General features: G+C 49.2%; 1 protein-coding gene across 3 annotated transcripts in view; it reads left to right on the top strand.

The window, feature by feature from the left end:
* Positions 1-22,350, top strand: part of tnrc6c1 (trinucleotide repeat containing adaptor 6C1) — a 28,133-nt gene extending 5,783 nt beyond the window's left edge. The window contains exons 4-21 of one of the 3 annotated variants that reach the window (XM_052049967.1): positions 3,565-3,900; positions 9,952-12,456; positions 13,538-13,729; positions 13,963-14,129; positions 14,215-14,292; positions 14,412-14,630; positions 14,797-14,937; positions 15,069-15,188; positions 15,299-15,382; positions 15,539-15,794; positions 15,891-16,052; positions 16,174-16,350; positions 16,457-16,606; positions 16,924-17,034; positions 17,486-17,704; positions 18,176-18,249; positions 18,346-18,485; positions 18,578-22,350. In XM_052049967.1, coding sequence (XP_051905927.1) covers positions 3,565-3,900; positions 9,952-12,456; positions 13,538-13,729; positions 13,963-14,129; positions 14,215-14,292; positions 14,412-14,630; positions 14,797-14,937; positions 15,069-15,188; positions 15,299-15,382; positions 15,539-15,794; positions 15,891-16,052; positions 16,174-16,350; positions 16,457-16,606; positions 16,924-17,034; positions 17,486-17,704; positions 18,176-18,249; positions 18,346-18,485; positions 18,578-18,953 — 5,507 coding nt within the window. In that variant the 3' untranslated portion in view covers positions 18,954-22,350. Of the gene's footprint in view, positions 1-3,564; positions 3,901-8,481; positions 8,654-9,951; positions 12,457-13,537; positions 13,730-13,962; positions 14,130-14,214; positions 14,293-14,411; positions 14,631-14,796; positions 14,938-15,068; positions 15,189-15,298; positions 15,383-15,538; positions 15,795-15,890; positions 16,053-16,173; positions 16,351-16,456; positions 16,607-16,923; positions 17,035-17,485; positions 17,705-18,175; positions 18,250-18,345; positions 18,486-18,577 lie in introns of those variants that run through there. The other 2 variants (XM_052049969.1, XM_052049968.1) reach the window with 2 other exon arrangements.
* The last annotated feature ends 946 nt before the right edge of the window (positions 22,351-23,296 follow it).

Genomic DNA, 23,296 nt, shown 5'->3' with positions numbered 1-23,296 from the left:
CTCCCTCCTCCCGTTTTATTTTTTTTTCTTTTTCCAATTTGCCGCGCAGGTCAAAAGTGTCCCTTGATGAATTGTGAAGAGGACGGTGTTGGTTTCAACCACCATGTTCCTGTAGCGCATTCTACTGACCACCCCTCAGCCTCAAGAGGTTAAAAGGTCGCTGGCTCCGCCCCGGGAGTGCCGGAGAGACGAAACATCATCAAACGTTTATGCCCCCCGCGATAGCCAAGGCCGTCTGCCACCAATCCCCCCCCCCCTCCCCCGCGTGAGTTAATGAGTCATTGTGTCTCCCGCACCCGCTGCGCATTTTCATCCGTGCGACGCGCGTCTACGTACACGCCGTTGCGTTTACAGCGCCATAAACGATAACGTTATGTCAAAGTTGCGCGGCGACAGGTAATACGCGCGACAAATGAATTTTTCCGTCTCGCACGATGGCTTAATTACACCTGGTGCCTTTTGTCTGTTTGGCGAGTCATCAATTGCCGTGCGAACAGAGAAGGCTTGCCGGCTGTCATCTTCGCCACCTCTTGAACGTATCGCCTCATCTTTTAAGGAGGCGTTTTAAATGACAGATTTAATCTATATTCTCTTTGCTTTTGTGGGGGGGGGGTTGTTTTTTTTTTTAATTATTAGGGTGGTATGTCATTTGTAATGAAAAGCTGATAAGACTTCATATTTAACGATGTTCCAGTCATTGGTGTCGATGCTATTTGATGACCACTTGGCCTTGTTCACACAACGTGCCATCAGACCGTGCGGTCTTCGAAATGACTTTTTTTTTTTTTCGCGAAATGTCTTGCTCGGAGGCGGGGCCTTCACTCTTAAATACAGTACCACATTCATTCATTTCTAATTAAGCAATATAATCGTCCTCTCTTGTGAGACACGGCGCTCTCGTTTGGAAGCCCCACGGGCGGGCGCAGAGCGACGCTCCGCCCCCGAATCACATGTCGCTCGTCTCACCGCCAGGTCCCTCCTGCAGGTGTGATCATTCAAAACGTGTGAGCGGGGCCCCGCGCCTTGGCGAACGGAAGCGCGGACGTTGCTTAAAGCTTCAGGCGGAAGTAGCGCATGCGCTCGGCCATCCATGCGCTAAGTACTCTTCGGTTTCAAGCTGAGCCTGGATCAATGCTGACTCGGCAAATTACTCGTCGACCGTCATGATAGAATTCGATAGAATCGTGCTCCAGCTGCTGTCCCGACGACAGCATTGACAATCGTCGTACAAGAAGTCGACTTATCATCGCAACTAAGTGACCTGCGTGTGACCGAGACGGAATTGTTGTCACTTTGCTTCTCCTGCGAGTGATGACGACTTGCTGTTTTTTTGCACCTCCGATAAGTTCAAGGTCGTGTTTTCGTGCTTCCACCCAGGAGATCACTTCAACACTAGCAACCCTCCCCCCTGTTCCTCCACCCAACTCGGTTGCTGTGATATCACCCCCCCCCCCCCACCTCCCCTTTCAACCTGGAGCTCTTAAACACCCCTGCCAAGCCTGCTATCATCTTTCCGATCAGAAATATTCAGATCCCCTTTTTTTTTCAAGCTGGAAATGAGCTAGACTCCTCCGTGTGAGGCGCTCACATAGCCTGCAGGCGGCGGTTTGATGTGCATTTTTGATGAAGCGGGAATTCTCCTGCGCGCCCGCACAGCTGCGGACGTTGTTTTGCAAATAGGCTGTCGGAGAAGGTGACTGATCTCTTTTGACTCTCTCTCTCTCTACAAAGCAGACGGCTATGCTTCGGGGCCCGGAATTCTGCACGGACTGATTTTTTTTTTTCTTCTACTGCAATCGCACCTGTATTGACATAACTTTGACACTGTCACTCGCTTCTTCTGAAACAAGACTCGAGAGCAACGTGACGTTCTGTAGGCAAGCCGTGTTGTAATTGTAAGCGGATTTTCAACCTAAGCTGGTTTCCGGCAGTCAGACTGCAGCTCGCAAAAAAGGGGGCGGAGTCTTGAACACACACCATTCTTTTCATTGCCTTCTGTACCTCGTTCCCTCCGTTCCTGTGGATCCGCTCTCTCTCTCTCGTTCCCTCCCGCCCTTTGGCGCTTACTCGTTTTTATCTCCCCTCTCTGATTGGCTGAGAGAGCAGCTGGCCCCACTTTCCCCCCCTTCCCCCCAAAGCTTCCAGAAGACTCGACGTCACGCATCCGAGTCCCGACGGTGTTAAAAATTGCCTCCGTAACTGGTATTAAACCGAGCTTTTACGTGAAAGTGCCTCTCTAAAGTCATCATCCCGTCTCGCCTTCCGTACGGCTACAAAAACGGTGACGAGGGCGTCTCGCCAGTGAATGAGAGAGTGGGGAGGGGGCCGCGGGCGAGAGAGGGAAAGGGAGCGCATGCAATGACATCTGATTAGAAGCTTCAGCCTCTGATCTCTGAGCCGACAGATGCAGGGGACACCGGATCGTTCCAAGGTTACGGCGCAATGTGGGGGTGGGGGGGCTCCAATTGAGGCGACAGAAACGCGCATGCGCCAAACAACCCCCCCCCCCCCCCCCCCCCCCGATGCCACATGTGAGCAAACGCGTCCGACTCTAGAGAACAAGCGGCTGGCTGTAGGCTCCACGACTGCATCCTGTCCTCCCCTCAGCGTGGGCCTCAGTGTTGCATAACTCTTTGTTTTTGTGTGTGTTGGGGCTGGCCTCGTGCGCGCGCGGGCGCTTGTGTGCGAGCGCGAGTGATTTATTCGTTGCTTCAATGCACACACGAAGAAACTGAGCCAATGGAAGAGAGTCATTCTTCCTCGCTCATTTCAAAGTGCTTATTTTACTCCTGTTGTTTCTCACTACGAAGAAAGTGAGGTAGGGGAGGGGGGGCGGGGGGAGCATCTCGTTGGCTCTCTGTTTACATCCAATAATCTCCTCGGGCAGTATGTGGATGCTACAAGCTTGTTTTACTTCCTGTTTACATTCTTGTTTACCAGCGTTCAGATTATGTAACGATACGTGCTCAGGGGCGGGGGGCGGGGGGGGGGGGATTATCCACTGTGCTCGCCACCCATAATGCATCTGACCCGGCAGTCACTCTGCGACCCACGAGAAGATAATCCTGTTTGACCTTGTGTGCGACCTCCTGACCTTGCACCTCTACTCAAAAGGGCGTTACACTTAACTGTTACACTGATGAGATCTCACACACACACATACTTTTGTAGACAAAGTAACAAGCTCTGGATACAGTGCTGTGCGAAAGTAGCTTTTTTAGACAGTTGTTTTAGAACTTGTCTGGAGTGGTGGTGGTGGTTACCACATCTGCCTCTCAATCAAGAGGCTCTGGGTTTGAAACCCCTCTCAGGCACTCGTTTGTGGTGCTAGTTTGTTCTCTCCGAGGTTTGTTCCCACATGTCTAAAAACATGCGTGATTGGTTAATTGAAGACTCTAAACATGGGAATGTGAGTACATTGTTGGGTCCTGTACTTGATTACGACCAGCACCCAAAATGATTTTGGGATAGGTTGCAGTTCACCCACGACCATTATGAGGGGTTGCCTACATATTCGTACTCGCCTTGACTCCCGAATTTCTGCTTTTTCTCTCCTGCTTGAAGTGCCGGACTCTGCCAAGCTCAAGCCAATCGCTCCTCTGCCCCCCGCCCACCCCAGCGTCACCCCGCCCGTACCCCCAAGCAGTGGCGATGGCAAGCGCGCCCTCAGCGGAGGCCAGCCACTCGCCACCTCGCAGACTCCGCTCCAGCAGCGCCACCCGGCCAGAGAGGTGCCACCGCGCTTCCGCCTGCAGGAGCAAAAGCAGCTGCTGAAGAGGGGCCAGCCACTCCCCCCCGGGACCCTGACGCTCACCGCCACAGGACGTCCCGCCACCGCTGGGCCCACAACGGCAGCAGTAGCCAGCTACCCCGATTCCCCCTCAACAAACCTGCCATCAGGTCAGGAGAGCGGCTCATTTGTTCTGAATTCATCTATGTATCTAGCTAGATATAGATAGCTATCTAGCTAGCTAACTATCTAGCTAGCTAGCTCGATAGCTATCTATATCTATCTATATAGAGAGAGAGAGATAAAAAAATTTTTGAATCAGGAATCAGGAATACATAAAAAAAAGTGGTTGAATTGCGAGTTTGACTACTTTGGGGGCTTTGAGATTTCCACTGTATTGATGTCCAACACATGAGCGCTGAGTGGAGCTGTAGAACCACGTGAAGTAACCCGTGTGACCGACCGCTGTTTATTTTCCCTCTTGTCTGGCTGGGAATTAGAAATGGGAATCAAGGAATCCGGAGGAAGACAAAGCCGAGTAAACACAGCTGGCGTAACAGTATGCGCTTGTGTGTTTTCCTTCCGGAGCGTCTGCATATCCCGCTGAAGCAGATTCTTGGGCATTTTCTGTCGACGCTTTCGAGAGCGTGATGGGAATGCAGCTCCATCTCCATGGCGATGAGACGGTTATCCCACTTCTTTCGATTCCCTCCTCCTTTTCCTCGTCGTACTCCTCCGACTCTTTGCTGAGCTTTGCTGACTATTTCCTGTTTTGGGGAGCGAGGGGGGGGAGACGGAGCCAGCTAGTTGGCTGGACACCTCAGTGGGCCTGGCTTGGCATCACTCGAAAGCCGAAGGAAGAGAAAGATTGGTGGAGCGAGCGAGCGTGGCAGAGGTCCAATGCTGTGGGCTGGAGTGAGTCATGGCTTACGGTAAAAAGCTAGCGCTTCCACTCCTCCCCTCTTCGACAGGCCTCCCCGGTTCTCCTTTCACTCTGTGCGTGTCAATAGTTGACGACATGAGGACGTGCAGACGGAGGAGCGGTTCCTCATCACCGAAGATGGAGCCAGTCGGTCGTTTGCGCGTATGCCCTATCGTAGCGTTCTCGTTCGTGTTCCTTCTAGTTGCTGTTCCATCATGAGTTGATTAGCTGGTAAAGTCGCAGCGGCCCGTTGTTTTGCTGCAGCATTCACTGGAATGATTATAAAAAGCTGAGTGCGTTCCGATGTCCTGTTTCAACAAGATGGGAGGGAGTCGGGGGCGGGGGTTTCAAATAAAGCACAATGTGTCGCTGTAAACCATCTGAGAGTTTTAATTCTGCTAACAAGTCAGATGACTGTTGCGTGAAAGGGAAAAATGTCAACACTCAATCTGGTCTTCTGTTTTGGCTTGGAGCATTCCTACTTCTCTTTCATTCACATTGTTCTATTTGCCCTCTAATGCGACCCAGAATGCACTTCCATCGTGGTCATCAGATCATTCTTTTTGGTTTTTTTTTTTTAATTGAAACGAAAAGTGCAAGAACGTCCCAAAATATATACATGTATAGTATATATTTTTTCTCTTTCTAGCAATATTTCATTTTGGGATATCTACCATCTTATGCCGATGTAAAATTGCAGTTTGGCTTCTGTCTTGTGGAGAACGATCGAATGAAAGATTATTCCGCCCATGCATGTCACCGCTAATATCCTTTTGCTTCCTCTATTTTTGCAACCTGGCCTAAGCGAGCAGCACCATTGTCCCTGCTTTTGGTTCTTCATATTATATACCCAAGGCTCATTTGCTCTCGTTTGGGCCCCTTCCCCCTCATTCAACCTCACCTCACCCCCTTTTGACTTGACCAAGTCACATGCCGGCCGGCTTATTTGGAAAATTAAGGCTGATTATCTCGGCTGGTATGTCAGTCTTGACTCCAGTCAATATTTGACTACTTCTACGTATTTCCGACCACTATTGTTCAAACTAAAGCCGAGGCTTTGGCTTTTGCTGTGCGAAGTTGGCATTGACAAAAATAGCCATCTCTCATGCAGAGGAGAGCGTGCGCAAGATTGAGTTGATGTGCTCTTTTGATGACGCCACAATATTTGGGGATTCCCCGTTCGAGGTCTTCTGATGTGATGAAACATCGACTCACCGTTAAGGATCAATCTTCCGGCGTGTGATGTTTTCTTCTTCTACAGTTTGTTATGGAGCAGGCGAGCGCGTGTTCAACAAACAACCAAACATCACGGCGCGTCGCTGGCCCGAGGCAGATGGGATTAGTCCACGCTAACATGTATGTCTGTCAGCTTTCCCATTATTCTGACGGTCTCGCTGTGATGCCGTTCGCTTGGCTCGCACTACGTTTCCCAAGGCTCTTTTGTGAAGAGAAGGCGTGTGAGAGCGAGCTATTTTAAGACCGGCATGTTGGAGAAAGCCCTTGACCTGGTTTATCCTTTCACGGGGAGAGATGGGGGGAAAAAAAGTGGAAAACATGACAACATGTATGTGGGCTCTCGAAAATGCATGTTTCCCCCCCTCCCGGCCCTCTGCGTCCCCTCCCTCAATTTGTCATTGAGCTATTTGTTTTTGCCAATGAGATCGATTCAGATTTCATTAGTGATTGAAGTTTTGCTTCTCATTTGGATTAGTCACCTTCTATAATCCAATTCAAGTTTTTTTTTCCCTACTCTGTATGCATGCATAAATGGTAATAACTAGTGCTGTCAAACGATTAAAATATTTAATCGTGATTAAAAATGTAACTGTCATAATTAATCGCGATTACCCACACATTTTTTATCGTTTCCGAATTTCTTTTTATATTTTGTTTGTCCTGTTTTTTTTCCCGTTTTAATGCTCTCATAATAAATACGGTAGCCGATAATAACGCGCTAAACTGACAGCTCTAGTAATAACGTGAAGAATAAATACACCAACGTTTCACAGCTATCATGCATCACCAGGCACTGTAACTTAAAAAAATTCTAGCAGACACGGAAATAAACACACCATCGGGGTCCGTCATGACTCCTTTGCAGTCGCGGCACTTTTGGGAATAAATGTCACAAAGACAGAACGCAATTCTACCCGAACGCTGGCTGACTTAGAAACCTTAAAACGATCGTCATTTAAAAAAATAAAATAAAAAATCACGTAAATAAAAAAAAAATCAAGTGAATCAATTCACTCCACGGTCAAACGGTCGGCATCCTATAAAGTGTCGTACAAATATTAGGGGAAGTTAAGCGCTCTGATAAAACGAGAATCCTGTAAAATGACTCGTCGTCTGTCGCCAACCTGGCAAACACATAATCGCTGTGACCTGCAAGGTTTTGCCGGAATTAGTGTCACGTTTATTTATCATTTGGACACATGGTGATGGTTTAGACTTTTTGTTTTTTTGGATTTTTTTTTTTTTTTTTTTTTTTTTTTTTTTTTTTTTTTTGCGAGTTCTACTTTGGCGGTTCCGCCATATTCATCATCATGAATAATCTGAGTAGAATTAAGCAAGCATACTCGTGGATTCTTGGGGATTTCCTTAACACAGGTTGTCGTAGCCTATCATTGGGGTGAAACCGCTTTCTCGCAGCGCTGCGTTTTATGTTTGTTCAGAGGTCTTGTTCTACTAGCTGGCAGTGTGCATGGTCAACTCCAAACAGTCCGGACTGTGTACCCCCTGGAGGACTTCATTAATCTGGCATGGTCCAGCTGAGGCCCCTCGCATCCCTGCTTACATGTCGTCCTCCCATCACTCAACTTGCATCTCCTACGCTGGATTATTTTTTTTTCTCCCATCTCCGCCTTTGCTATTGATCTGACTTCACTCGATGCCACAGATGAGAAAAATCACAATCATGAGGTTCAGTGGGCAGAGCCTCCAGCTAGCATAGCGACCACTGTTTTCCACCAAGCATTGATGTATTGTGTTGTGGTGCGTAGGCACTGGTATCACTAGTGCACAATGCCAGCCTTGATCCGAGAGAGCCGCTGCCATTTTTTAATTTATTTTTTCCTGTTGCCAAGCTCTTTGCTCCTGCTTCTCCTCTTTCCTCCGTGCCTTCTATTAATTGCCAAGCACGTGATCCCCTGTTGTGTTGCGCTGCTCTGACCCCTTGACACTTTTCCATGTCCATATTTGAGTCAAGATCCATCATGTCTTTTAATTCAAAGATTGCACTAGTCACTTCACGCAGCCGACATTTGCCATCATGACGTAATACCCTGCCTGGGGTGCAGCGTGATTTTTTTCTTATTTTTTTATTTTTGGCTTGATTCTACCTTGCTTGCTCTTGACTCCCTTTGCTATTGAAAAGGTTTTTCAATTGTGCACGGCGGTGCTACTTGCACATGGAGTGGTCCTGGCAAACTAGTTGACGGCATTTCGTGAAAGGTGAAAAGATCAGAGGCTGCGTTTCGAGGAGCCCCCCCCCCCTTCCCCGTTTGTTTTGGTTTACCTCATCCCATTTGAGTGTATAACTGCGTCGCTCTTAGCGGTCCGTCCGCCACCTACCAACAAGACTGCTCCACATTACTTCAGCTGTGCCGTCGCCACCCCTCCCCCCCACTTGCCTGCCTTCTCTAAGGGCTTACATTTCCACCGAGGGAGCGTATCCGTCGTCGGGATAGGAATAGAGCATGATATAAATAAAGCCGGGTTGGGGGGGGGGCAATAGAGGCGGCGAGACCCAGTCAAAGCAATATTGGTGGGAGGGACAGAGCATGTGAGGCGAGGAAGGAAGGGAGAGAAGCAGTAGGTAGGGGAGGGAACGGGGGGGGGTTAGTCTCATGCCGTGCAAGAGCTGTGCAACTTCTTGGCAGCGTTTCAGAGAGGAGCCACAGAGGCTTGGTGAGGCAAGCAGACATATTGAGACAAGGATGGTCCCCGTGTCGCACAAAACCTAGTTCCTTGCACGATGGTCGGGAGGCACCTCTCCACAGGTATTTCGTCGCGGCGTGGCGGATCGGTCGCTCTTCCTTTTCCGTCCTCGACGCTTCTTCCGTGCAGTTTTTTTTGCGGTTCGCGTACAGGGGCTTTAAGCCTGCGGCGGCAGTGCGTCGCGGGCACGCGTTGCGTTGCGCTTTGCATATGACATAGAGAGTGAGGCATGCATGCTTTTACACGATACAGGCAGAGACTGTAGCTCGGAGCCTTTTTGGCTCAAATTCAGGACTGAGAAAATGGCGGTCCTGCTCCCTCTCACTGGAGTGACGCTACAGAAAGACTGTGCGCTGTGTTTCCGAAACACAGTGCCCTCTTTTCACTCGAATGCAGCTTTCTCTCTCTCCCTACTTCAGTTTGCGGGCGTTTAAAAACTATGCTGGAATTAAAGGCGAATGCTAAGTGCAATGTGATTACATCCTACGTTTTGCCATGAAAGCTCGTCTTTGCATGCGAGCTGAACTCGCATGTAAACAGTCGCAACAGCCAGAGTAGAAAGGAGTGATGTGGCGTCACGGGTGATCAATGCACAGACCCTTTTTTTTTTTCCTGTATCAGCATGTATTGGAAGTGCTGCAAGAGAGAATACGGCAGAATATTATTATTTTGAGTTGTCGGAGCAGTTTTACCGGCAGATGAGGGCTCTTGTGTGCGTACGAGCATAGAGACAAGTCATGCATCATGCCAATCTGAGGTAATTACGACTCTGACTGCCTTACTGATGAAAAGAGGTTAAGGACGTCTCAGCTTTCTAGCTAGTGCCACTGATCATTTCTGTGACAGTTCGGAAACCAATTACCAGCGTCTATGCAGCTGCGCTTACGTTGTCAAATGAAAAATACCTTCAGACAGTGTTGTGTTAGTTGAGGCTGAGGTGAGAGCCCCCACAACTTAATTGTAATTGATTTGCTACGTTCATATATCTATCATGAAAGACGATCGCGGCTGGAATTAAAAAAGAAAGAAAACCAGCGAATGAGTCGGATGTTTTTGATGTGATTGGCCAAGCATGCATATTCATTATTTACATTGATACACTTGAATAATTGTTTTGAAACATGTGAAAGGTGTTTGACGCGAGCAACGGGGAATGTGTGTTTAACCGCCGGTGATTCTGTTGAAGGATTTCCGTGTTTTTCAGTTGTAGAGCTTGTGATTGAGAATAGAAGCGGACTCGTTACGTCGCCATGGTATTTCAGGTCCTACGTGGGTGGGATGTGTACCTAACTTGAAGCAGCTTCCTCAGCCACCTATCTCATACGCATTTTTTTCCTTCTGTTTATTTCTTCCGATGCAGAACTGCCCCCACAGAGCAGCCAGGGAACCCAGTATGATAATCCCCTTTGGGGACACCTGCCAGGTGACAGGAGTGCCACAAATCCTGCAACTTCCACTAACTCAAGTTGCAGTGAACAACTGATCATCGACCAGAAGGACATAGAGGCTTGGCCTTCTATTACTCTTGGCCAGAATAAGGCCCCTCAAGGAAGATGCTCTTTGGAGTCTGACCCTGGTCACTCGACCAGCAGCAGTAGCACTTGTAGTACCAGTAGTAACGGTAGTAGTAGTAGTACTAGTAATAATAGTGGTTGGTGTTGTACGAGTATGGCCACAGGGGCCAATAGCCAGACAGGCCACTTCCCTGTCAACCACCTAAACGGTAAGGCCAGCACTGGACTCAGCCCTGCCAATCATACTGGAACCAACATGCACTCAAGCCAGGTTACGGCCAATCGCTGGGGCTCTGGGTCTGGACCATCTCAGTCCTCCTTGGGCAGTGAAGGGAAAAATGACAGTCCAGCGGGAGGGGGGAGCAGCAGGGGTTGGGGCTCTTCATCATCCTCCAACACCAACTGTAACTTGAACTTAAACCCCAATGCTAATCCATCCGCATGGCCCGTGTTAGGCCATGATGCGGGTGCAGCAGGGGCAGGCAGCTCAGGGGGAGCCAACATCATTTCACCCCCACAAACTACACCAAACGTCTGTAATCCTACTGGCTCCCCATCATCCCAGACCAGCACCTATACTGCAGACAAGACTAACAGTAACTCCTCGGGTATTGGCAGTGCCTGGGGGAGCATAATGACCTCTGATGCATCAGAGTCGCAACCTTTGCCATCCACGAATGTGTCTTTCAGTTCAGAACCTCAGAACCTTAAAACTGATGGACCAAATCACATTAATAAGCAGGAACAACCGAGTCCCACTCACCACTTGCCAAGTTGGGGCAATGCATCCGTTGGCCTGGGTGCAATGGGTCAACAGTCATCAGCGGCCAAGCAGGTTAATGGAGAAGATAATTCTTCCGTATGGGGAATTGATGGCGAGTCGAAGACACCGTCATCGAAAGAATTGTCTGGCTGGGACTCTGGCTGGGGCCAGGGCGGAAGCGGATCAGGACATTCTGGAGGCTGGGGCGAACAATCCGGTGGAGACTGGGGCAAGAAGCAAACTGAAGACTCCCAAGGAGGCTGGGATGCCCCCAGCTCTCCTCCCCAGGACCCACCGACTAGCTCTTGGAACAGAGCTGTGAGCACGACTGCTGCCAGTGAGGGAAGCAGTGACAGCATGGAAGGTCATCCCAGGTCCAAACTCCATTCATCCAGAGATACCCCTGCTCCTCTGTTGCCTGCCCAGGATCTTGACCCGAGGGTATTATGTAATACTGGATGGGGACAGACCCCTGTTCGCCAGCACACATCGTGGGACATGGAGAATACTAAAACCAAGAATGACGGTGCCGCTGAATCCTGGGACTCTCAAACCGGTCCTGATGCCAAGGGGCCTTCCAATTCTAACATGGGTCCCCCACAAAGAACTGACACTGGGAGCAAAAATGAGGTGCCTGCTTCTCAGGGAGCTTCAGGTTGGGGAGGAAATATAGCTGCTAGCAACCAGTCCAGCTCTGGCTGGGGAGATCAACCCAACACCATTAAGTCCCCAAGTGGTCCAGGTGGCTGGGGAAATCTACCAAAAGGAGTTCCCACCCCCACTATCCCTAAGAATAGTGGTCAGTCTTGGGGTGAAGAGAGATCAACAGGTTGGGAGGACTCTCGTGGCAAGCCAACGACCCAGAATTGGGGAGAGCAACCCAAAGCATCCCACAGCTGGGGCAATAGTGGACTAAGCAATTCTGCAAATGACTGGGGAGACCCCGAGGAGAGAAAAAAGAATCCACCCACCTCTGCCTGGGAGGGAGAAACGGGAGGCTGGAAGGAAACTCCTCGAGGCTGGGGATTGCCTTCATCGGGGCAAAGGATGTCAGGTACTGGAGGCAAAGCGGGCTGGGTAGACCCAGTTAGTCCGCGTCCCAGTGGCCCTTCCCAGGGCTGGGCGGCCAAATCTCAGGATGGACCCAGTGGTGGTATTGGAGGGGGCATCAGCTCTTGGAGTGGCTCAGGCTCTGTGAAGCAGGGCTGGACCGGCAGTAAGCAGGAATCCTCTGCTGAACCTACAGGTTGGGAAGAGCCGTCACCGCCCTCAATCCGCCGCAAGATGGAGATCGATGATGGCACCTCCGCCTGGGGTGATCCTGGTACCTATAACAAATCCGTCAACCTGTGGGACAGAAACAATCCAGGAATGTCTCAAGCTAAAGCTACTACCGGTGGCAATAACCCCATAGGCCCCAACAGCAGTCATACCCATTCTCACAATCACGCTTATCAAGGACCACCTGCACCTTTACAGAATCATGCCCAAAGTTCACAAAACCCAGGACCCACCAGTGGGCCCATGGATCCTGTTTTGCAGCACCAGTCGGGGTCATCTCACAACAGGGGTCCCATGATTGCTCAAGGTAAGATGACGTCATATTTTATTTTGCACTGTATAGACAGGGGAAATGTGTCCAAATAACTCCCATTCTCTTCCCAACCAAATGTGGGGCTCCAAAACCTCAGAAAAAATGTCTTACTGCTTTGAAGCAAAAACATTGTTTGTGGCCATAGTGTCGATGATTATGCTTTTTCTCCCAGATGCTCTGTCGATTGACCATTTAAAGTAGATGTCAACCACAAAAGTTGGCCAGTTAGTCAGGGCAGTGCACTGTTAAGCTCCAAGCTGGTGATGGACTTAAAGGTAATATCTTGACCTTGCCGCCCTTTTTGGATTTACATCTTATTAGCTATCCAAATGAGTTAAGCGCTGCAGTCCAATCTCTCGGCGAGGCTCCTCACATTACACAATATTGGGCACGTCCGTCTGGCATGTTTGCCTCGCTAACCGTGGGGTAGCCAAAGGAAGTACAGGAATGGTGTTTACAAAGCGCCTTGTGAAAAATGAAAATCACCGCAAACATTTTGAGCTCTATCGGAAGTGAGCGATTATATGCGCCCGCCATCTGTCAGCGGTCAGAGAGAAAGTCCTGAGATCAACCCTGTTGGAACAGATGCCCCCCTGCTGTTTTGCACTTGATTCTGCATGCTCTTTGCATGGCTGCAGTCAATGGAAAACCACTTAATGAGAATAGCTGAGCCAGCTCTGTGCAAAACGTGCGGCAATGTATAAATGCTCATTGTTGCCTTTGATACTGTCAAACTGGAAATCAAGCAGCCTTCAGGTCACGCTCTCTTCATGCACTAAACTCTGCCTGGCACTGCTACAGGCACACTGGTGATACTGCATCGGTCATGCCAAGACTGACCAGGCTGTGCCAATTCTTAAATGGCCATTTTTCCCTCCTGTCAAGCATCCTGTTCAGCTAAACACCGGTTCATTGCTATCCGCCTGGATGAATTGATAAAAGATAAATTGGTTGATGTTGTCAACTAGGCATTTAGTGACATGTCTCAGCATGCAAAAAAAAAAAATTGCAATCAATAAAACCACTTTGGCCCCGACAGAAGATTTGTTTACCATTATATTTCTGTGTCCATCAGGCTGGGGAGAACTCCCCAGCTCCCACACGAAACCCGAAAGTTCTTGGGGCGAAACTACACATTCAGTCAACGTGGACAACGGTACATCTGCTTGGGGAAAACCAACTGGGGGCTCCACTGGCTGGGGCGATGGCACCCCAGACAACTACAGTCGGGGCAACCCAACCATGACGGGTCCAACTTGCAAACCAGGTGCATTTTAATTATTTATTTTTCCATAAAATGAAAAATTACTGTACTACATGTTCTTCTTGTTGTTGCTGGAGAGTACTCTCAAGATGAGTCAAGGTCATCCATCGGCTGGTTACTTGCAAAGCAGGACATTGTTTTTCACAAACCTGTCCTGACCCCTAGTGGCCGACAGATGTATTTAATGAGGCAAGGACGGACGGCTGCCCCTTTTTAACGCTAGCCTGTTTCCCCAGCCCCCAAACCTATGCAAGAGGGATGGGGAGGCGGAGGTGAGGAGTTGATCCTCTCCGGAGGTCAGTGGGATGCAGAGGACGGGGACATGTGGAACAGCACCGCTTCCCAGGAGAGCAACTCCTCCGCTAACTCTTGGGGAAACGCCCCCAAAAAGATCCCACAAAAGGCACGAGGACCTGTTCAGAAACAATCCAACCTAAAGTGTGTACTTGTTAATTCTAGTCATTGACTATAATCTTCTGACATTCCAGGTCAAAGTTCCGGGGAAGCCAGAAGATGCCTGGATTATGAATCGTCTTATCAAACAACTCACAGACATGGGCTTCCCGGTGAGTTGATATCTTTTATTACATAAAATATTCACATTTTTGAAAGCTGTTATGCTTTCACCCACTCGACCATGAATGCATGAGGAAATTCACGCGCCTTGTCACGTGTTGTTCCCCAGCGGGATCCGGCAGAGGAGGCTTTAAAGAGCAACAACATGAACCTGGACCAGGCCATGAGTGCCCTGCTGGAGAAGAAGACCGAACTGGACAAGCGGGGGATGGGAATGGCTGGACACGACTACAACAACGGGCTTATCAACAAACCCTTGAGCTGCCCTCGACCTGCACTTCTCTCCAAAGAACCCTCCTCGGATCCCCGCTCATCCTTCATGGATAAAGTGAGTCAAATATTCAATAGTTTGCAATGATGTATGCCCCCCCCAACCCCCTCGTCCCCATTTTCAAACCTCCACGAACCTCACGGCGGTGGAAGTGAAGCAGATTTTTTATTTTTTTTCCCCAGAAAATGTGAAACGTGACTGTTTTTCTGCATTGTTTGTCCAGCAAATGCAGAGTGGAATGTTTGGTGGTGGAGCAGCACAAGCCCGGGCCATGCCCCAGCCGCCTCCTCAGCCGCCAGTGCCGCCTCTCGGCTCCTCTCAGCCTAGTCTACGCGCTCAAGTGCCTCAGTTTCTCTCCCCTCAGGTAGATGCACGTAAACACTCGAACACAAGCTCCCGATCGGCGTAAACCCGAGAGGATCACAAATGCCACTGACGCATGAGCGCTGTGTGTTTATTTCGCGTTGTCAACGTGATGGTGGTATCGATCCACAGGTTCAAGCACAGCTCTTACAGTTTGCAGCAAAAAACATTGGTCTGAATCCTGCACTTTTAACCTCGCCAATTAACCCTCAACATATGACCCTTCTGAATCAACTCTACCAGCTGCAACTGGTGAGTGTCATTTTTGACTCGTCCCGGGTTCGATTTCTTTCCCATTAAAAGTGTCACCGACTGGCATTTACCTGTGAGAATAAAACCGGGGCATGTGGCCGATTTCACAGGCTTACCAGCGTTTACAAATTCAGCAGCAGATGTTACAGGCACAGCGCAACGTTTCCGGACCCATTCGACAACAAGAGCAGCAAGTTAGTTTAAACTTTCCTCTCACTTTTCTCTGTAAATATTGTGAAATATTTTCATACTTACCATGTGAACATTTTGGACGGTTGAGTTGTGAGAAGCAAGGGAAGAAAACAAAAACAAAATATTTTTTTTTAAATCTTCTTCGGTGATCGTTCCAGGTTGCACGTACAATCAATAACATGCAGCAGCAGATCCAACAGCACCAGCGTCAGCTGGCCCAAGCTCTGCTCATGAAGCAGCAACAACAGCAGCAGCAGCAGCAGCCTCCCCACTCCCACACGGGCCTACATCACGGCGGGACCAAATCCACCCTTGATTTATTTCCAGGCCACTCCCAGGCTCCGGGCCTCCCTGACCTGCAGACCAAAGAGCCGCAGCAGTCTTCTCAAAACACCTACAGCCCGTATTCGCTCTGTGAGTGATTTTTGACTGGCTGCGCGAATCGCACGAGGGGCGCGTGAAACCCCTGAAATTGATTGAAAGCAATTATGTTTTGTCTTTCTCCCTCAGCTGGACTGAATCCAAACATGAATGTAAACTGCATGGAGGTGGGCATGTCGATGAAGGATTCGCCCCAGCCCCAGTCGCGCCTGTCACAGTGGACGCACCCCAACTCCATGGAAAGCCTCTCTGGAGGCTCCTCTCCCTTGGAGCCCAACCTGAGCAAACACGGTGAGGAATGAGAATCATTTATCTTCGCTAGACTTGTCGGGCGGTACAGGTCATTGTAAAACGGGCTGCTACTTGACAATGATGCGCGTTTGAGTCGAGTTGCCATGTTTCCACATTGCAGGTACCACTCTGGGCCCCCCTGGCAAGCCTCCTCAGCTGGATGACTCCTACAGCCCCTATAACCTGATGTCCAGCTCGGAGTCTCCCACCAGTCCTCTTGTGCCCCCAGACAGTTGGGGCCAAGGGAAGGGCAGTAGTGACAAGATGGCCAACGGGACGAACATCAACTGGCCGCCAGGTGCGACAAGCGTTCTTCCTGGGCTGCTGTTGTCGCTTCTTCAATATCCACGAAACGTTTCACAAATGGAAGCTCGTTTACAAACTTTGACTTGACATTTTTGCAGAGTTCTGCCCGGGCGTTCCGTGGAAGGGTCTCCAGAATATCGATCCGGAGACGGACCCCAACATGACGCCGGGTAGTGTCCCAAGTGGTCCCACTATCAACACTAATATCCAAGATGTCAACCGCTACCTGTTGCGAGACAGAAGTGCAGGTGAGGGGCTTGAGCGAAATGCTGTGCTATAGTTCCGATTGTGTCTCAATATTTTTTTTTTCAATCTTTCATCTTGATTCAAGTATTGCAAAGCGCCGCCACCAGTCTCTGCTTCTTTACTCTTTTGTTGTTCATTCTTCCGTTTAAAAATGCTTCTCCGTTCATTGTTTGTACTCTTTGATTCTGTTCTCTTCTTAATCTCGTCATTTCTTATGCCGTTTTCTTTTATGCCATTTTCTCTCTGCTGCTTTCCCTTCTTTGTTTTTTTTGTTTTGTTTTGTTTTTGTGTCCTTGTTTGTGCGCTGCCATCGGCTCAGGCTCTTCCCCCACTTCATCTCAGAACGAGGCTCTGCCTCCCTCCTCTGATTGGTCAGTCAGTGCCTACACTAGCTCATTCAGTCTGTCGTCCCCGGAGCCAGACGAAACAGGTACATGGCTCACCGATAACACCCCCCCCCCTCACCCCCCATATTGCAGCGGATAAACGACTGCAACTCAAAACGATCCATTCCCTCCCTGTATTACAACACCGTGAGTCCCACCACCGTTCACTGGAGAGCACCCCCAGCCTGCCTGTCAAGTCATCTCACCTGATTAAAAAGGACTCATTCGAGCTTCCATTCTGCCAGCTTGCCTCTCCCTGCAGTGCACCCCCCCCGCCCCCTTCCCCTGTGGTGTTGGTGACCCTCCTTCCTACTTCTGCATGGGAAAACACTACAGTGTGACTTGACATTTAACCTACCGGTCTGTTTGACTGGGTTGGAAGTACCGGTATATATTTTGAGCTTCAATTGTGATTCTGATGAGCTTTAGCTTTCCGTTGACTTTATTCATTTGATTCTGTCGTACAAACATTTTTTTTCTCGTATGTCTATCCAGGTAAACTGTCAGAGATGAAATCCACTTGGTCCACAGGGCCCATCTCCCACAGTCAGGCATCTCTTTCCCATGACATGTGGAAGGTTCCACAGGGACCCCGGAGCAGCTCTGCAGCCCCCTCCCGCCCGCCGCCGGGCCTCACAAACACCAAGCCGTCCTCAACGTGGGGGGGCAACTCTCTGGGTCTGTCCCAAGGCTGGAGCAGCTCTTACACCACGGGTATGTCGCACCTTATGGTTAACATATACAAAAAAAAATGATACAAATACAAAAATACATAAGATTTAATTGAAATGAATTGTGATTTCAGTCATTTTCATTTAAATTGTAAGATTCCCAACAACCATGAACTGAGAATTGAATACAAGATTCCTCTCCTCACCTTCTGGTTCTTTATAGACTCGCATCGACAATCAATCTAGAGATACTGACTCTTGAGAATTAAAAACAATAATAATAAAATTGTAATACCGTAACATGCCACAAGATGCCGCCAAAGCCCTGCCGTATAGTAACTGATCTAAGTTGTGCCCAGGTTGGTTTCAAAGGTTACAGAGAATCTTCCAGTGCATTTTCCCAAATTAATCTCTTCTGAATTTTACCCACAAGCCACATTTTAGCCGAGGAAGCACACGACCGTAACGTTGGCCTTTTCGGTTCAGTAACACACCATCCGCTCTCCTTCTGCAGCAGGCACCACGTGGAGTACAGACAGCTCTACCAGAACCAGCAGCTGGTTGGTTCTGAGAAACCTTACTCCACAGGTAAGAAGACTCCCGCATCCCCCCCCCTGAGCCTGCGAGCACTCGACGCACGCTTTCGGTTAGGTTGCACTGTTGACCTCACCCTCTCTGCGGCAGATTGACGGTTCAACTCTGCGTACACTGTGCATGCAGCACGGCCCGCTCATCACATTCCACCTCAACCTGACACAGGGCAACGCTGTAGTCCGCTACAGCTCCAAGGACGAGGCTGCCAAGGCTCAGAAGTCCCTGCACATGTATGTCTTTTTTTTTCCCCCAGCTCCGAGGCGATCGGTCCTCAGGAGATGGGAGTGTTTTCATTCGCGGGGCTCTTTGTGTCTGTGTCCAGGTGCGTGCTCGGGAACACCACCATTCTCGCCGAGTTTGCCGGAGAAGAGGAAGTCAATCGCTTCTTTGCACAAGGCCAGTCGCTCGGCGGGACAACCAGCTGGCAGGCCAGTCCGGGCGCCAATCAGACGAGGATGGGCGGGTCCGGGTCGGGAGCCTCTCACCCCATCGGCCACACCCCCCACTGGAACAACAACAACAATGGCAGCGGAGGCTCCGGTGGCGCAAAGGCGGGCGGAGATCTGCTGTGGGGTGGCGTGCAGCAGTATTCCAGCCTGTGGGGGCCCCCTAGTGGAGAGGAGGGTCGGGTGATGGGGAGTCCCAGCCCAATCAGTACGCTGCTGCCTGGAGACCTGCTGAGCGGGGAGTCCATATAAAGACAACGGAGCAGAAAACTTGCAAAATCAAGATGGAGATAATCAGCATGGGAGTAACCAATGAAGGTGAGGGATAAGGCGTGATGTGTCCATATCCTCGCTACTCCACCTCATCGCCTTCCTGTGCTCCCCCTTTTTGGGGGGCGAGGGGGGAGTAGGCTCAAGTTGCAGTTCTGTGAAGTAAAAAGTCACAGCGTTGAGCTTTTACACTTGGAGACACGGGAAGTTGTCTTTTATTCATATTCAAAAAAAAAAAAAATTTCCACGCGTGATCGCGTGGAGTGAAACGTGTACATGTACCGTCGCAGTGACGAGCTGCCATCTTTGACTCTGCTTAATCCCTCTCTGCCTTTCCGAGGCAATCATACTGCACCTCAGAGACCCGCGACAAGGCATCATTCCCAAAGTTAAAAAAAAAAAAGTCAATCAGAGCACTGGTTGTGTACTCTTTGGCTGTTCTGGACTCTTAGCACTAATCTTGGCCTTAACCTCGTTCCCACCCTCGTTCCCTCACTCACTCCGTAACTCGGTGAAGAACCATATGGACCCTTGCACACCCCCCTTGTCTCTGAGCCAGTGGAAGTCGAGCGGAGAGTACATGCTGCTGCGGCCTAACGGAAGCAACCACAGCTCCCGTCTACAAACAGTGCAGAGCCCCCCCCCCCCCACACGCACACACACACAAACGCTCTCAAAGGGAATGATGCAACTCTGTTCGCCTTGTTCAAGCCATTTATTTTTGTAGTGCATTTTGTTTTCTTTCTTGAACCATTGCAAACAAATTTTTTAAAAATGCTTTTATTCAGACATGTTCGGGGGGGTGGGGGGGTTATGTGGGGAAGATGTGACGGACAAACAAAATGAACCACTGCTATTACCATGGAGCTGTAACAACTAGAAGGAGAAAAAAAAAACAAACACTTGGATGCACTTCAACTGGCAGTTTGGTCGCTGACCTTTTCACTGCACCTCAAGACAGGAAGAAAAAAAGAAATGCGTTAGGTGCCACCACTCCAGCCCCCGCCATTTTTGTCACAAAACAACCATTTCAAGTGACGTGCAATATAAGCCACAACAGACTGTACCGTCCACGCTCCTAACTGATCGGCGGGAGAACCACCACCTGCAACACCGCTCGACTACAACTGCCACTAAATACCCTCAACCCCCTTCCGGCTGCGAGTGTGTACGTGTGTATGTGGAGAGTAGCAACCTTGTCTGTCTGATATTCAAGGACACTCACTTAAAGCACTTCTCAGCAGGCGACAGGTGTGCGTGTGTGTTTGTGAGAGAGTTTGCTGCATGAATGTGTGTAGAGAGAAGGCATCAAACCAAAATGAAAGGCGCCTCTACTTTTTTTTGGGGGGGCCCAAATGAATGAAGTCCATGTGAAAGGCCTGGTATGTCATAGCACTTATCAAGAGCGTCCCACGCCCACTGTGCCCCACTGATCTCGCCCGCCCGCACCCATCAGAGAATCGACGCTGGCATGGAAAGTGACTGACTTGCTTAGTGGCTTCAAATTTAACCCGGCTGTGAAGATTTCACTTCATGGAAGGGGGGGGGGGGGTAGCAGGCTGTACATGGTAGCAAAACGAACACAACCGAAGGGATAACGATGGTGGGAGGGGGCTGCAGGGAGACAAACACACCCCCTCAACTTCCTTGCCATCTTAAAAAAATTTTTTTTTTTTTTGAAAGCCTTGATTCCTGGGCAGGCGTGTTGTACTCACGTCAGTGGAGGCCAGCCAGTGTGGCCGCTGAGTGCCTGCTTGCTTGCAGGGCGCCGCGCTCCGCAAGCAGATCCCAACTCCCCCCACCTCCGTCCGCCCACCGCCGCCGCACCCAACGCCCTCCTCTTCCTCCAGGCCGAGAGCAGCCCCGCCTGTATTCAGTGTACTACTACTATTCTTCTACTACTACTACGATTACTACTACTACTGCTGCCCTCAGCAAAACTCCACTTTCACTCTGAGATGGAGGCGTTTTTGTTTGTTTGTTTTTTTCCTTTTTATCACGGTATTATTGTTGATATTTGCTGTCACTGTTTTTATCATTGCTGACTGATGATATCATGGCTTTATGCAGTTTCCAATCCCTCGCTCCCTTCAAAACGGACGACTTGTATACATGTGAGCTCGCTTCCTGTGTCCGTCCGGCTTGGATGTGGTGGTGTTGGGGCGGGGCGCGGGGGTGGGAAGCTCCCTCAGCATACGACATTCGCACTCCGACATACACTGGTGCTTTACGTTTCACCTCTGGGAGCACTCAGTTCCACTTGGAGCCACCTCCACTGAGACGCAGCCTTCCATTTCTATGCAAAGAACAAGGAGGTGTGAACTCGCATCCATCCACACCCACTACCCTGCCCCCCCCCCCCCCACCTCCACCCTCCCCTTGCCAAACATCTCCAATCCTCAAGCCACCTTTACTACCAAGGCAGCTTCCCGTCAGAAAGACCACCTGGACGCCCAATTGCGCTTCAGTCTAGTGCCAACTGACATCCAAATATCATGATCATGTGACGACGCCTTCTTTTGCTGCATGGTGGGGGGGAGGAGAAGGAGGAGGCCATGCTGCTTTTTTTTCACCACCAGGAGGAGGCAGTTTTGCATCTGCGCTGTTTATGGGTCACATCGGGTACATCTCTTTTAAAAACCAAAATACAAGATTTTTTTTTTGCATAAACTCAAAAGGAAACTACAAAAAAATGTTTTAGAGCTCTGCACTCCAAATCTGAGACGTGTCTCCTGTGTTTCTACAAGACTTCGCCTTCTCAAGCTCACCTTGGAGCAATTCGGGCCTCCAACCTGAGGGTGGCGCCAGCTTGAAATAGGAACACGTCTCAAGTTCGGTACCAAGTCTTAATGTTTCTTTTTTTTTGTTTTTTTGTAAATGTGTTCCACTCTTCCAGAGTCACTTTTTCGACTTGTCATTCAACAAAACAATCACTAATGCCTGTGTTATTTGTTTTGTTTTGATGTGCGTTTACTCCACACTGGACTTAATTCAAGGAACCACACTCTGAGTGGGACGGTCAGACCGGGTGACCAGTATGTGGGTTCGGATCTCAGATGTGCCCCGGATTTCTCGGCACAGCACCAGCACCGAGGGCCCCGTCTCCTTTTATCCCCCTACCAAATCCCCTGCTTGGGTTGGAGGTCAAAATACATCTCTATAGGGTTTTTTTTTCTCCCCCCCCCTCCCCCCAAACCTTCCTTTTTTTTTTCTTCAACTCAAAAGTGACTGGAACAAAAAGAAGAAAAAAAGCGTCTCAATCATTGATCAGACAAGAGGGGTCTGAGTGTCCCAAAAAAAAAAAAGAGTTGACTAAGCAAAGCTGTATTTAAAGCAGGGGTGGGCAACCTTTTTCCATTTTTATAAAAGCCCTCCAAGGGGTTAAATGAAATTTAAGAAGAAAAAAAGTGGTTGAAAAAAATGTTTATTATTGTCTGTTTCTTTGGAGCATTTGGGGGCTTTTCTAAGAGATTTTATAGAATGACATGGCTGAAAAAAAAATTCTCACAGGGTTCCCCGACCCCGACTTTAAACAAATGCCTGGGTTGAATATGCACATGCAAGTTCAGACGCATCTCGGGCAGATGTATGTGAGTTTATGTGTATGTGGCCCCCCCGCATACCCTCCCGAACATTGACGAGATCGTAAACATATCAGACAAATACAAAATAATGAAAAGAAATACTTGAATCAAAAGAAGCGCCAATAATGTAATGTGAACATTTTTTTCCGAGTTATTTTTGTTTCCAATTCAAGAAACGTTGAAAAGGATCGACTTTGAAAAGGTAAAACAAAACGTGTGCGAGTGGGGAGTGTTTGCACAAGGCTGCTTGTACTGTACGCGAGTGTGTCGGCCATTTTAGTTAGTTTCTTGTCAAACTCAGTATTGTTCTGACTTTAGCCTCTCTCGCGTTGCACTGAGTGTCCTCATCCAGCTAAACCCAACGACATGACACAAGTACCGAAGGGGGGGGGGCAGTTCACGTGTACGTGTTTACTCAAGGACTAAAAAGAATACGTGTGTGTGTGTTTTTTTTAATGTCATGTTTATCTACCTTTAGTGGCTTTCATTGTGAACAATAATCCAAGGAAAATATGAGTTGTATTTGAGTATTGCACCATTTTTTTTCAGACTTCGGGGTGTATCAGAAAAGTTCCAGGACTTTTTTTAATTTTAATTTTAATTTTTTGCTGCCCAGTGTAGGCCACATGATCAACGAACGCACCGGAAGAGATCTAGTTTGCTTTGTTCCGTGTGTAAGAAGAGCTCTGAGCATCTGACTACATATTTGAAAATTACTTGTGGCACCGTTCCTGGGATATT

Source organism: Hippocampus zosterae, chromosome 17 (genome assembly GCF_025434085.1).
Source record: "Hippocampus zosterae strain Florida chromosome 17, ASM2543408v3, whole genome shotgun sequence".
NCBI classification, from domain to species: domain Eukaryota; kingdom Metazoa; phylum Chordata; class Actinopteri; order Syngnathiformes; family Syngnathidae; genus Hippocampus; species Hippocampus zosterae.
This window is presented reverse-complemented; position numbering and strand designations above follow the sequence as displayed.